At 43.0% G+C, this 13,877-nt stretch overlaps 1 protein-coding gene and 1 gene segment (V, D, J or C); both read right to left on the bottom strand.

Moving 5' to 3' along the window:
* Positions 1-321: 321 nt before the first annotated feature.
* On the bottom strand, positions 322-1,324 carry LOC122120898. The segment is given in 2 exon segments: positions 322-988; positions 1,113-1,324. Coding segments are annotated over 2 exon segments (444 nt in total).
* An 8,483-nt stretch (positions 1,325-9,807) lies between these two features.
* The window catches only part of Amph (amphiphysin), a 136,420-nt gene continuing 132,350 nt past the window's right edge, over positions 9,808-13,877 (bottom strand). The window contains exon 20 of the mRNA XM_042695084.1: positions 9,808-10,029. Within this exon, the coding sequence (XP_042551018.1) occupies positions 9,922-10,029 (108 nt within the window). The 3' untranslated portion in view covers positions 9,808-9,921. The remainder of the gene's footprint in view (positions 10,030-13,877) is intronic.

The raw sequence follows: 13,877 nt of genomic DNA, 5'->3' as shown, positions 1-13,877 counted from the left end.
GCATGGAAAAGATTCTCAAGGTCAATACTGAATCTTTGCCTCAAATTTCTTATCTCAAATTTCTTGCCTCAGATTTCTTATCTCTCAGTGCCTTTCTCCAATATAATGCTATCCTTGGGCTGGGAAGGTGGCTCTGTGGTAGAGCACTTGTCTTGCATGCTCAAGGCCCTGGGTTCGATTCCTCAGCACCACATAAGAAAAACCCTGGAAGTGGCGCTGTGGCTCAAGTGGTAGAGGAGTGCTAGCCTTAAGCTGAAGAGCTGAGGGACAGCGCCCAGGCCCAGAGTTCAGGCCCCACGACCGGACCCCCCCCCCAAAAAAAATGCTCTCCTTGTCTTCTCCTGCAATAGATCCACTCTGAGTGACTTTGTATGTCCTGGGTCGCAGAGTGAATGGGCTTTCCCCAGTGCCTGTAAAGAAGATAGTCCAAGCCATACTGTGTGTGTGAGGCCAGGAGGTGGCAGTTTTGTCTCTAGGAACATCCTGGGGTGTATTTAGTGGCGGTATGGCTGTGGTAGAGAGTGGGATGTGAGGTTATGGGTAGAGGGTGGGTCTTGGAGTTTCCTTTTGTTCCTAATCCAGGGAGATCAAGGGCAGGAAGTGAGCTGGCTGACTTTCTTTACTCCGAGCAGCTGCCAAAAATCTTTTCGGCATAGATGGTGGCAGGACTGCATCACTGTGTCGGTCCAGGCAGCGCAGTAATACACGCCAGAATCGCTTCTGTCCAGATTTCGTACCACCAAGTTACAGTTCCTTTCTGCCCCTTCATAAGCATGGTATTTTCCTGGACTGAGTTCAGAGTCCACCATGACAGTGTTTGAACCAAAGTTATAGAAGAGGAGGTGTCGTGGGGCTTTCCCCTCCACGGCCTGATACCAGTGGACATAGGCCGTGTCCAGGTAAATATCACAACTGATTGCCACAGACGACTTTAGTGTCTTGGTGACTGACCGCATTCTCCCTGCCCAGGTGGAAGACATTTGACTGCCTGCAGTGGTACAAACATCCACAAAATAATAATGAGAAAGCAGGCACTGGAATTCTTCAGTCCTTCCTCCCCCATAGAAATGAAAAGAAAATTCCATGAACATTTATTTATGTCATGTACTTACCAGGGAGCAGAAAAGCTAGAAGTAATGCTACAGCCCACATCATGCCACCTTCTTTTGGGTCTTCAAAAGAAAGGCCCAGATGGTTAAGTGGAGCAGAAAACCCCTTCAAAATTCTGATCAAAAGTAAATGTTCCTTACAACAGTGTGTCAGAGCTGGTCATCCTGAGTGACTTACAGCTGAGGCCAGTAACTGGTGCTGTACCTTCAAAGTCAGCCAGTCTGTGTGTACGAGGCTGAGCCTCTCTGCTTGCTCTGTGCCTGGTGTGGAGCTGCCTGTGGCAGCTGAGGGCAGGTCCTGGGCAGGGGAAGGGGAGGAGCACTCAGGCCTCAGAACTGGAGCAGGCTGAGTAAAGACTGTGCAAAGCAGCTACCTGCATGAAAGCTGGAAACAGGGTGCATCTTTGCAATTCAGTTCTCGTATGTTAAACACCAGCCATAGCCATAGTCTTATTCTGAGATGAAACCTTTATTACTGGCCTGAACCACCTTCACTTACACCTGTAAATAGACAGTAAGTAAGCCACCAGCAATAAACCTGATTAGGTTTGAATCGCCTTATGAAGGTAGGATTCGTATGTTGGCTACATATTCCTCAAAGGATTTCCTTCCTTCCTTCTATCTCTCTTTCTCCTTCTCCTTCTCCTCTCCCCTCCCCTCATCTCCTCTTTCCTTCCTTCCCTTCTCTTCTCCTCCCCTCCCCTCTCCTTTCCTCTCTTTTTCTTTCTCCCACAAATGAAGTTTTACATCTATTTTTACTGTTATTATTATAAAGTAGTTGTACAAAAGGTCACAATTCCATAAGTCAGGTTATGAATACAATGCTTCTTGGGCAATATCACCACTTCCTTTGTTCTCCCTCATTTCCCCTCCTCCTGTTCCTACTGTCAATTTACAGTTTATTTATTTATTGTGCCTTTCCTGGATCTTGAATTCAGGGGCTGGGTGCCATCCTTAGGCTTTTATTTTCAAGGCTAGTGCTCTTCCACTTGAACCTCAGCTCCACTTCTAGATTTTCAATAGTTAATTGGAGAGTCTCACTATCTCTTTTTAAAAATTTTTTTTTTGTGAAAATACTGTACAAGGGATTACAATTACATGGGCAAGATAATGAGTACATTTCTTATCAAGCGTTGTAGCTCCTCCTTTGTTTCCCCTTCCATCCCTTCCCATCCTTCCCCGCCCCCCCACCATGTTTCTTGTTATGGCTGGATTTGAACCACAATCCTCAGATCAAAGCCTCCTAGATAGCTGACAGGTATGAGCCACTTGGCACCTGGCTCAGAGTTCATTTTTTAAGTAATCTACATTGAATATAATGACTTCACAAACCAATTTCTGTTTTTTCTTCTTTTTTTTTGTTGGTTGTGGGGTTTGAACTCTGGGCCTGGGTGCTGTCCCTGCGCTCTTTAGCTCAAGGCTAGCACTCTACCATGCGAGCCACAGTGCCATTTCTGGTTTTCTAGTGGTTTATTGGAGATAAGAGTCTCATGGACTTTCCTGCCTGGGCTGGCTTTGAACCACGATCTTCAGATCTCAGCTTCCTGAGTAGCTAGGATGACAGGCGTGAGCCACTGGCACCCAGCTACAAATCAATTTCTTTAAAAAAAAAAAGTGATTATTGGCTGGATGCTGGTACTCATGCCTTTTATCTCTTTCTCTCTGTATCTCTTTTCCAGTTCTCCTTCTCTACTATCTTTCATCTCTCTCTCTCTCTCTCTCTCTCTCACACACACACACACACACACACACACACACACAATCAGTCTCCAGATTGCTGCCCCCATGCTACCATAATTCAGTGTATCCCTACTTGTCTCTATTCTGTCCTTTCCCCCTGCATCGCTTTTACCTATTTCCCTTCCTCTCTTCTCATTATTTCCCATGTTCCTTGGCTATGGTGGCTGCTTTAGCATATTTATCCTCTCAGAATTAGGATTGGTAAGGTGGTATTTGAGTAATGAGATGTAAATGTTTCTGGTTCTTTCTGACTGTGCTGAGGAATTTTGGTTGGTATCCTGTATCTACAAATGGCATGTTAGAGGGCACAAGGCATTGTTTGAATGCTGTGCAGAATGTTGACATTTTCACAGTCACTTCACCCAGCATGGTGTTGCAAATTCTTACCTGCCTCGCCTTCTAGGCTTTGCTGAGCTCTTTGCATTTGTGTTCTGTGGGTGCCATCCAGTGGACACTCTCAGGAATGTCCTGGGAAGTAACTATTATTTAGACTTCGATTCGTGTTTTGAGTCATCCTCAGGCATGAACTCACAGCCCAAACACCATGGAATGGGATTTCTTGTTATCCTTCCACTATGACCGCAGAGGTTCCCCTTTCAGGTCTTGGAGCAAATAGGTCAGCTTTATAGATTGCTATTTTGTGCCTGTTACCTGTGTCTGCCTCCAGTGCCAGCCAGTGAAAGGACAGAGAGCAGAAGCCATCAGAATTCCCTCAGGGATCACAGGTTTCCAATGAGAAAGAAGGTCCCCTTCATTCACAGTTCAGTCATTTGGCCAGCCATCTCCTGGTCACCACCTATGGGGATGAGCCAGGGACTTGGAGAGAATGTGACCCCAGAGGCATGCTCTCTGTCCCTCCTTGGTACACAGGTCTGTATTTCTATTTCCCACCTCTTACTATGGGCTTAAGTCCTGGTTAAGCTCCTAGTTCTGAATCCAGCACTTAAGGGTTCTGATCTATGTCTGTTAGTCCAAGAAGTAACAGCATTGCAGTAACAAGGGATCAGGGTAAGCCTGATGGAGATGAAGCCTAGTGTGTATCAGAGTTCAAACCCCAGTACCATGAAAATAAAAACCAGATGGAAAAATCACAAGGACTTTCAACAAAAAAGAACTAAATATGTTCTGTCATTGAAAGACATGATGGTTAACTATAGCTTGAAAAATCCCTAGTCACATTCTGTTTTTTGTTTTCATTTCATATGACTGTGCTCTCCTAAGACTTGGATCAATCTCTTAACCCACAGTTCTTTTGCTGTTGTTTTGGTAGTAACCAGATTAGAACTCAGGGCCACTGTCTTGCTAGGCATGCATTCTATGACATGAGCCACACGCCCACTCCTTTCTGGCTTATTTTTCAAATACAATCTATGCCTGTACCACCATAGATGGCAGCCCTCCTAGTTAATGCTTCCCACACAGGTGGAACAATAGATTCAAGTTACCATGCCCAGCTTGTTATTGGTCTTATGACACTTTTGGACAGGCTCCCATAGAACTGTGACTCTGCAGACTTCTACCTCCCAAGTAGCTAGGACTGGAAACATGAGCTACACTCTTGGCTGGACTCATAGGCATGTTCACGCTGGGTTGCCTTTGTCATCTTGGAGGGAAGGAACTGCCAAGGAGTGAGACAATCCCTCAGTCAGTGCTTGGCAGCCTGGGCCAGGTAATCCACAGTGGGCAGCCAATGGACATAGCTTTTCCCCTGGAAAAGGACTATGGCTCATTATCCACAGACCACCTATCAGATTCCCTCAGGATTACCCTGATCTCCATGTACTACTTGAAACCACTGCCTGTGATAACTCATCAGTTATGGGTTGTCTAAAATTAAATCTCAGAGCTTAAACTCAAGGTTTTGAAAGGTTGTCCAGACACGAGAGCCTGTATTCTTCTTTTGTTTTTGCTTGCCATTGTTGTAACCTTAATGTTCATATTTTTCTGTTGTATTTCTGACCGCTTGGTACAGACTCATCACTAATATATGCCAATTGTATGTATTATTTAGTAGCTTTCCATATTTCCTGTTTCTTTTACTTCATTCCCTTTTGTTCATGGGTGCCCAACTTACTGTATCTGATGCTTGGCCTCAGGGCCTTGGGGTCTGTGAAAGTGGTAGAGGTGTTTGTGAATAGCATTGTTTTACTCCCTATAAAAAGAATATCAAGCTATCTAGCCACCGAGTGCCTGTCTGTAATCTGTGCTCACGGCTTTTCTCTGCTGTCCAGGCTCCACCATGCACAGCCACCACCTCCCATCCCTCCCTCCAATAGCAGGAGAATTTTCTATCACCAAGGATATAGCCATGTAGCCCTTACAGAACCTCCAGCCCCAGCCCCAGCCCCAGCCCAGCCCTGCCCTGAAGAGAATGCAGGCTTGTTGGTCAGAGGGAATACACACACACACACACACACACACACACACACACACACACACACACACACACACACACACACACACACACACACACTCTGTATGGAGGAACAAAGTAAACAAGTACCCTCATCATTTTGATTCACAATGGGACAGATTCCCACTGTATCAGTGACCCGAAATTAAAGGAGCCTGATGCAGGTGTTGGTAGCAGAATACCAAGTGTTGCTCATGTGGAAGATGTCACATGAGCTTATGCTCCCAAGTCTTTGTGCCTAGGAGTCTGAAGGACAAGAAGCACTCACTCCGTGGAGCATTGTGCACAGGGTCTAATTCTTACCGAATGTTCACCTGGGTATAGGAACTCACCCTTAGCCAGAGCCTGGCAACCCTTTAATGAATGAAGAATCATTAAATGTGAACTTAGGAGCAATGTCTGGCCTCTCCAAAGGGAACATTCCTTGGACAGCTGGGATTCAAACTGTAGTATAGAAAACAATAACCCCCACTCCCACCCTCCAACCCAACACCTACAGGAAGAAGGAAACAACACTGGGAAAGGTGACAGAAGGTGAGCAGAGAGGTTGGAAAACAGAATTTCATATCCTGGAATCTTAGGGAGAGTTTGGACACAGCAGTGGCAGCACCCAATGCCACAACTCACTTGATAGTCACGTGTAAATCTGTGGAAAGCAGATTAAAAAAAACAGACAGAGTTTCATAATATTTATTGATAGGGAGAAGGTATAAGGGTAGCATCCGAGGGGCAAAGTGCTGATGGACAAAGTGCTTTTCCACCAGACTGGATTTACACAGCTTTAGAACTCGGTAGGACGTGAGCTAACTGGGCATCACTGGAGACTGACGAGAGGAAAGGCAAGCATCGAGCCCCAGCCTGACCTTCAGGAACCAGATTACCTGAGGATTTGACCTGAGATGTGCAGGAGCTGGAAATTAACTAGAATTCAGGAAACCAAGAAAAGGTTGATTTCCTGAAAAAAAAAAAATCACCCACCACCACCACAACAAAAAAAAACCTTCAAGGTTCTTACAATCTTTGTTTTACCTTACATAGATTTAAGAGTTATTTCACAATTGACTTTCATTTAAGCTGAAAAAGTGAATGTAGACTACCATTAAGTCATCTTTGAAAAGTGTAAGTAGACCAAGCGCTGGGGATTTATGCCTATAATCCTAGCTACTCAGGAGGTTGAGATCTGAGGTTCGAAGCCAGCCTGAGCAGACAAATCCAAGACACATTTATCTCCAAGGCAAAAGTAGAGCTGTGGTTCAAGTGGTCGAGTACCAGCCTTGGGCAAAAACAAAACCAAGCAAGAGTGTGAGGTCCCAAGTTCAAGCTCCAGTACCAGCACACACTCACAAAGTTGTCACCAATGAGCCACCAAACATTTAAACGGGGCACTCAGCTTATTCAAGCACAGTTCACATGACCCTATGGTTAACTCATGAAACCCTCTCTATGTAGCTTGAGGAATGCTGTCTTAGAAGAATAAGATGAGTCTTGGCTTGAAGCTACAGGACCCGTTCCTTTTCAGTGGGATCTGAGATGGACCAAAGAACCATCTGCAGGATGAACAGAAGCACTGAGCTCTTGTTCTACAAGAGTCCTGCTCCTGGTGTGATTCCATCCAAGAACGGTAGCTTTTCCCTCCCATGGGGGAATGATGTGACTCACTCATTGCCAAAGTCTGGGGCACAGTGTGGATACAAATTCTCATTCTGTTCCAAGAAAAGACTAGTAGTCTGAAGAAAGTTTCAAGATGCTCCTCCATGCAATCTGTGAGGAATAAGGCACCGAGCCTCCGTTGTGTCTAAATTCATCATTTTCCCATGATTCTTGTAGTTCTCAGAGGTGTTTCCACAGAACAATGATGATACCGTCCTCCTGGTTTGATCCGAGGCTCCTTCAATGGCACAAGAGTTCTGAGAGCCTGCATACCCTACCTGGGAAGCCCAAAATGTGATGGATGTGGTTTGTTGAGTGACTGGGAACCATTCTAACTGTAGGAGCAAGAGCCTTGGCAGAAATGCCACAGCAGAATGCTACATGGAGCTTCTTCAGTTCACGGAGGCTTGGCTAGCCTGAGACATCCCTATAAATTCAAATGATCAGAAGTGGCCACAGGACACAGGTGTGGAGGGACTGCAACTGACATTGGGAAGAAAGCTAGGTAGGTGAGTGCTTCATAAGAACTGCCAGCTTTCTTTGACTCAGCGCTGTTTGCAAGTTTGGCTTTGTGAGAAGCAGCTTCAAATCTAGAGTGGAGGTTCCAGAGAAGGCTTCCTTGGTCTAGATCATTTGCAATGAAACATAGGTCCACCTTCCCCAATACATAATAGAATAGTGTGCCTCGGATGGGCTGGGGGGAACTTGAATTATACTGAGGAGGGGAAGTGGAAGGAACTTCTACATTTCCCTGGAATTACCCACACATCCACTGGAAAAACCAATGGAATGGAAAAGAACTCTCACTCCATATCAATACAGCCTCATCACTAACCCATTCAGTTTTCCAATACATTGAGAACTCTTAGATTGTGGTAACTCCTGAAACAAAGAAACCGATTATATATTATCTTAAAAATTCATGGGCATTGCCAGTAATTAGGATGCAATAACTTAAATGGAAAAAAAAAAGATTTTTAGAACCTTTGGTGGGTTTTATTAGTAGTACTAATTTTTCAGTTCTGGCTTTGGGTATTCTGTGTATATCTTCAGTGTTGCAAGAGGCTTTCTATTATAAATCTCATATTGTTTGTTTTGAGTTGGGTTGGGTTGGGTTGGGCTGCCCCTTGACAATTGGTCCTTGGTAAAACTATGGGTCAATTATATAGATTTCCATATTAACACTTAAAACATCAAACTCAGTAATCCACCAAGAGAGTTTGAACCATGAACCAGAAGACAACAGCACAGCCAACAGCCTGCCCAATGCACATTCTTGACCAGCCCACACTGTTTATAGAATTCTATCAGCAGAAAAAGATCTAAACCAACATGAGACATTTTTGTTACAATTCCCTTTTAGCAACAGTGTTCCAATGAACTGACCCTGCTATGCCATATGATCTAATTTTTTTCATGTACCTATGAACACAACATGCAAGAAAGAAAAGTGACTAAAAATCAATGAGGCTGGCATGGGAGGAAATTGCTGATGATGGAGGTTGTTGTAAGACTTTCAGTGTGAGCCACAGATCGGGACCCCCACAGCCAGCACTTGGAGGGGGTTTCCCTCCACAGCTGTTATTTGTGCTCTAGTCATTTCTGGTGATCAGGGGACACCAAGCGACCAGCAATGACTGGAATGGAGGTGGGAAGGAGCAAGGCACAGCTATGGAGCACAACCCAGTGAAAGAAGAAGTGAAGTTCTGCACAAATAACAACTCCGTTATAAACTGCTTGAAAAAAATAATCACAGAAGACTCACCGAGAGGAATGAGGGTAATTGTTGGACATTGACCAAATGTTTATTTGGAATGACACAGCACTGAAACGTAATCTTTACAGATGATTCATGAATACAGTGTACATCACTTATTTTCTTTTAGGATGTTCTATGGAGGTGAGTTTGCATAAATAGAAAGAGGTGGAAATAATATAGGAGCTTTTCTTTTTAAATAAGTTCTTTTTTTGTAGGGGGAGGGGTAGATTCATATGCCCCATCTTCTAGCCCATCTCATAAAGGCAGAAGCGAAGACCACATAGCTGCTGGTTCAAGGCTAAACTTCCTTCCACCCCAGCAGATGGACAAGCTGCCTAACCAGGCTTTGCTCTGTCCAAAGGGGCAGCAGCTTGAAGCTGCCATCATCTTGGAAACTGCACACAACAAACACAGATACTGTCGACTGTTTTGGCAATGAGATGGCTGGTTTTGCCCTCAGGCAAAACCGCAACTGTAATGCCAGACAGAGTAAGAGCAACGCAAGTCTCAATGACACTTGAGAGGCAGAAAGCTACAATGGAAGGGGAAGGAAGGAAGGAAGCACCTATGTATATTTGTCTTGTGCATACACATAGGTGTAATGTCACAGGGATTAGCTTGTGTGATTGTGTGTCCATATCTATGTATAGAGAAGCAAGTTGGAAAAGACCATTGAAAACGTTTTCAGCAGTATAATCTGAGACGCAGTAAACCTGAAAAGGAGAGGGGGGGATAGGGAAAGACAGAGAGAGGGGAGATAGAGAGGAGAGGGAGGAGAGGAGGGAGGGAGGGAGGAAGGGAGAGAGAGAGTGCGCAAGAGCCCACGTGCTCACACCTGGGCAGGGGTAAGATAACCTTGTACTACAGAACACTTCAACACATCTTCTGGGGTGGCCACTGTGTACCACACTGTCGGTGCAGGGGAATGAAGGGTTGGGCTGGAGAAAACTACTGGAGACCTGACTGGAAAGGGGATCAAGTACAAGTACCCACAGCTCAGACAATCACAGACTTGCTATTGACCACATGGGAACAAAGTGAAGACTTTTGCCTTAATTTGCTTTTTTGTTTCCTCCCCTCTTATATATATATATTTTTTTCCCACACATGCTCTGAGGATAGGTCTTCTCAAGCTTTGTCTGGCATCACTGTGGAAGTTATTCCGCATGTGATAGCAAAAGTGAACTCATCAGGATTTCATGGAAGGTTCCAAACCCAGTCACGAAGCTCCTTCTATAGTACCTGCAGCCCTACTCCAGGCGCCGGGTGAAGTTTTCGGGAAAGAGACCTTTGTAAGTGGCCAGGTCTCTGTACTGAAGCCAATCCGACTCCTTCACCCCCACGAGCCAGCCTGCATCCTGCAAGACAGCAACACATGTACACAGCACAAGAAAGGATTGAACGCACCCACATTGCCAAAGTATAATTGGGCAGGAAGGCCTGTCCCAACTAATTTAGTCAAAAAAAATTAAACTATAGCCATTTGCAACAATTCATTTACTCTATGAAGTATAGCTCCTTGAAGATTATCTTTCTAGTGTGGAAAGCATAATGGATGATTAATGGGATTACAAGTTCTTTTTTATTTAGTTGTAAATTTAGTTCTTATTAAACATTTAAATAGTTGTGTATTAAATGTTCTATTTAAGTATGTTAATTAAATATTTACTTAAATAGTTGTTCAAGGGAGATTCATTTCAACTTATCAGTTTATGCATACAATGTTTTTTCTTGTTTTTAATTATTAAAAATCTTTAAGTAGTATATACCAAAGAGTGTCAGTTGAACATGTCAGTTATGAGTACAAGGCCTCTTGATCAGTGTCAGCCCTTCCATCCTTCTTACCCATCTCTCCCACCTTACCCATCTCCTCAAGTTTCCTAGCTCCATTTCATCTATGTTCATTACGTAATACTAGTTCTTAAATAAAAGGGATTCTAGGTGAAACCATGGCAAGCAAAACATAGCCTGTCATCTTGTGGGTCACAGCAAAATAAGGTTCAGGGGTCTAAGGTTAGAATACAGTGCTGAGGCAGCTCCGGAAAGTCTTGCTTATGGCCTCATGGGTCACATTTAAGCTCAGGAAACCACCTTCCTGCTCTTATCAAGTATTAAGAACTATCTTTGTGCTTGATGAAATTGCTGTGATTTCTCTTATTAATAACTGATCCTTCCATTTTGTTTTCTTTTTAGCAACAATAGGGGTTTCAACTCAGAGACTCACATTCACTTAGGTAGACATTCTAACACTTTAACCAGGCTTTTGGCCTTGGTTTTTGCCCATTTTGAGATAGGATCTCATTTCCCACTCAGGCACAAGATTGAACCTTTATCGACCTACTTTAGATTTCCCTTTGCTGCTGGGATTACAGGTGCGTGCAATGACTGTGTGAGCTTCTTTCTGTGGAGACCAAGTCTCATTCACTTTTATGCCCAGGATGGTCTGGATACTTGATCTTCCCAATCTCAGGCTCCCTCGTAGCTCTGAATGACAAGCAAGTACCATTCTTCCTAGCTATGGGGGTAAGAAGGGGTCTTGCAAACTTTTCTTCCCAGCTTGGTTTCGAACTGTGATCCTCCTGTTCTTAGACTCCCATATGGCATGAGCTACCAGCACCTGGCTCCTGATTTTTCAAGTAAACTATCAAGTGGTTTAAAGATGTGGCATTTTTGTTAGAGACATTTGTATGTTCTTTATAAATTAGTATTTGTGTCATACAGGAGTGCCATCACACACACAAAACATGACATAAGCCACAGAAAGGTTGAAGAACACATTCATGGATGGCCGAACAGGAGATCATACATAAAACTGAGAAGCAGAGGGCTGGGATGTAGCTCAGTGGCAAAGTGCTTGCCTAGCAAGTGCAACGTCCTGGATTTGATCCCCAGTACCAAAAAAGAAATGACAAAATAAATACAGTTAAAAAAAAAAACAAACAAAAAAATCCTGAGAAACAGAGACTTCTGTCTGTTCTTATACTGTGGAAGAAAACCAGCATCAAGCTGGAAATGGCTGAGTTGGAAGACATATTTGGATTCATGGGGAATGAACAAAGTCAAACCTGTGGGAAATGACTGACTTTTTATATTACCCAGTACAGGAGAAAGACCCCACTTTGAATGAAGGATGGTCATATTTCATCTGAACCAATGTTCAATACAGTTCAATTACATCAGATAAATGGGGTCTCAAAAATTAAATAAAGAGCTGTACAGTCCCCTTAGATAGAATCCGAAACCATAAATTGCCTTTGCCATATAAAAAAGAAATATAAGAGGTAGATAGATCAATTTTTTAAAGAGGAGAAAAAAGCAATGAGAGAAAATGACCCAATAAGATGACTGATGGTATCTTCTTAGATAAGGGAAAAAAAAAACCAACCTGTACAACTGCAAGGTCACATGCATGAAGAATAAATTTATACTTACAATAAAAGATGATCACTAAATGCTTTGTGAACCTGTTGTATGTATATAAAAAGTCATTTCTTCCCCTAATAAGTGTCTATATTTGATTTCATTTACAGGAAGTTAAAAAAAATGTAGTGAGTCTAAGGAGAGTCAAACATTTTTAAATTGTTTCAATATAGACAAACAAGAACTTGCACAAACCCATAATCAAGATCTACTCCAACATGTGTACCCTGAAATATCACATAAGTCATATAGCAGAAAATGTTAGCCAGTATAAATATTGAGTTGAGTAGAATTAAATTTTAACAGCTTAAAATGCATAACAGACAAAGATGTCCAGTTTAGCTTATATCAGACAAATGTGTCTATGCAGAATAATTAGAAATACTAAAATAACTATATATGTCCACATACATAGATTTGCATATATGAATTTATATATAGCCAACTATTTGTTATAAAATCTGCAATATAAGATGCAAGCTTATGTATGAGGTAGGGACAAACCAGAGTCACAACTATTTGAAGGCACCAAGAAGGATTACAAGCAGGCTGAGATTGGGGATTATTTGACGCTTGCATGTAGGGAACGCTAACGTGTTTTTCCTCAATCATGTTCTCAGTCCATGTGATAGAGGGCATTCCGTGGACAGAGCCTAGGGGAGCCTAGAGCAGCTCTGCACTGATAGCAGGATATCTCAAAAAGAAGGAACTTCCAGGGGCAGCCCCAACTATGCAGAGAAACTTCCCTGGGTACCTGTTCTGAACTCTGACTTTGCACCTAGATCCTAGTGGAATATCAATAGTAGGATGCCTTACAAAGTTTAATAAAGATATAAGCACTGCCAGTGGAGTTGGGCCAGGTTTAGAGTTTGAATCTTACTAAGTACTACAGGTGCTTTCTACCGCAATTCCTTCTTGCTTTAGAGGTGAAGACAATGGCCCAGAAATAAAAATTTATGCAAAGATCAAAGGCACCGGTTGGAGCAAAATATAAAACAAACATCTACAAATTTAAAGTAACTATCCTGTAATGTAAATGTCTGTTAGTATAAAAAGTAAACAATCTTCAAGACAGGTGCCTGTGGTACATGCTTGTAATCCTAGCTACTCAAGAGGTTGAGATCTGAGGATCTTGGTTCAAAGCCAGCCCAGGCAGGAAAGTCAGTGAGATTCTTATCTCCAATAAACCACTAGAAAACCGGAAGTGGTGCTGTGGCTCAAATAGTAGAGCACTTGCCTTGAGCTGAAGAGCTGAGGGACAGTGCCCAAGCCCAGAGTTCAAGCCCCATGACTGACTAAAAAAATAAAAAAAAAAAAAGTAAACAATCTTCATACGTAGGAAAGAGAGCCAGGCCTGGGAAGGTGGCTCAGTGGTAGAGTGATTGCCTTGCATGCATGAGGCCCTGGATTCAATTCCTCAGTACCACATAAGCAGAAAAAGTTGGAAGTGGAGCTGTGGCCCAAGTGGTAGAGTGCTAACCTTGAGCTGAAGAGTTGAGGGACAGCGCCCAGGCCCAGAGTTCAGGCCTCATGACCAACAAAAAGAAAAAAGAAAAGAAAGGAGAGCCCAGACTCTATAGTGTATTGTCTACCAGCTATGTCCAGCATCAATAGAAATACTACTTAGCCATGGGTGAAAAACAAGAAAATACAATTCCAGAGATAAAAGGCAACAAATAGAACTATGTCCTATAATGTTCTACCTTTTAGAAGTATCAGTAAGAAATGTACAGAAACTGAGATAAATATGTTCAAGAACATACTCTGGGAGATAGTAATACTGAGA

Source organism: Dipodomys spectabilis, unplaced genomic scaffold (assembly GCF_019054845.1).
Source record: "Dipodomys spectabilis isolate Male_0828 unplaced genomic scaffold, ASM1905484v1 ptg000178l, whole genome shotgun sequence".
NCBI classification, from domain to species: Eukaryota; Metazoa; Chordata; class Mammalia; order Rodentia; family Heteromyidae; genus Dipodomys; species Dipodomys spectabilis.
Note: the sequence above shows the minus strand (reverse complement) of the source record. Positions and strands in the feature narration are given on the sequence as shown.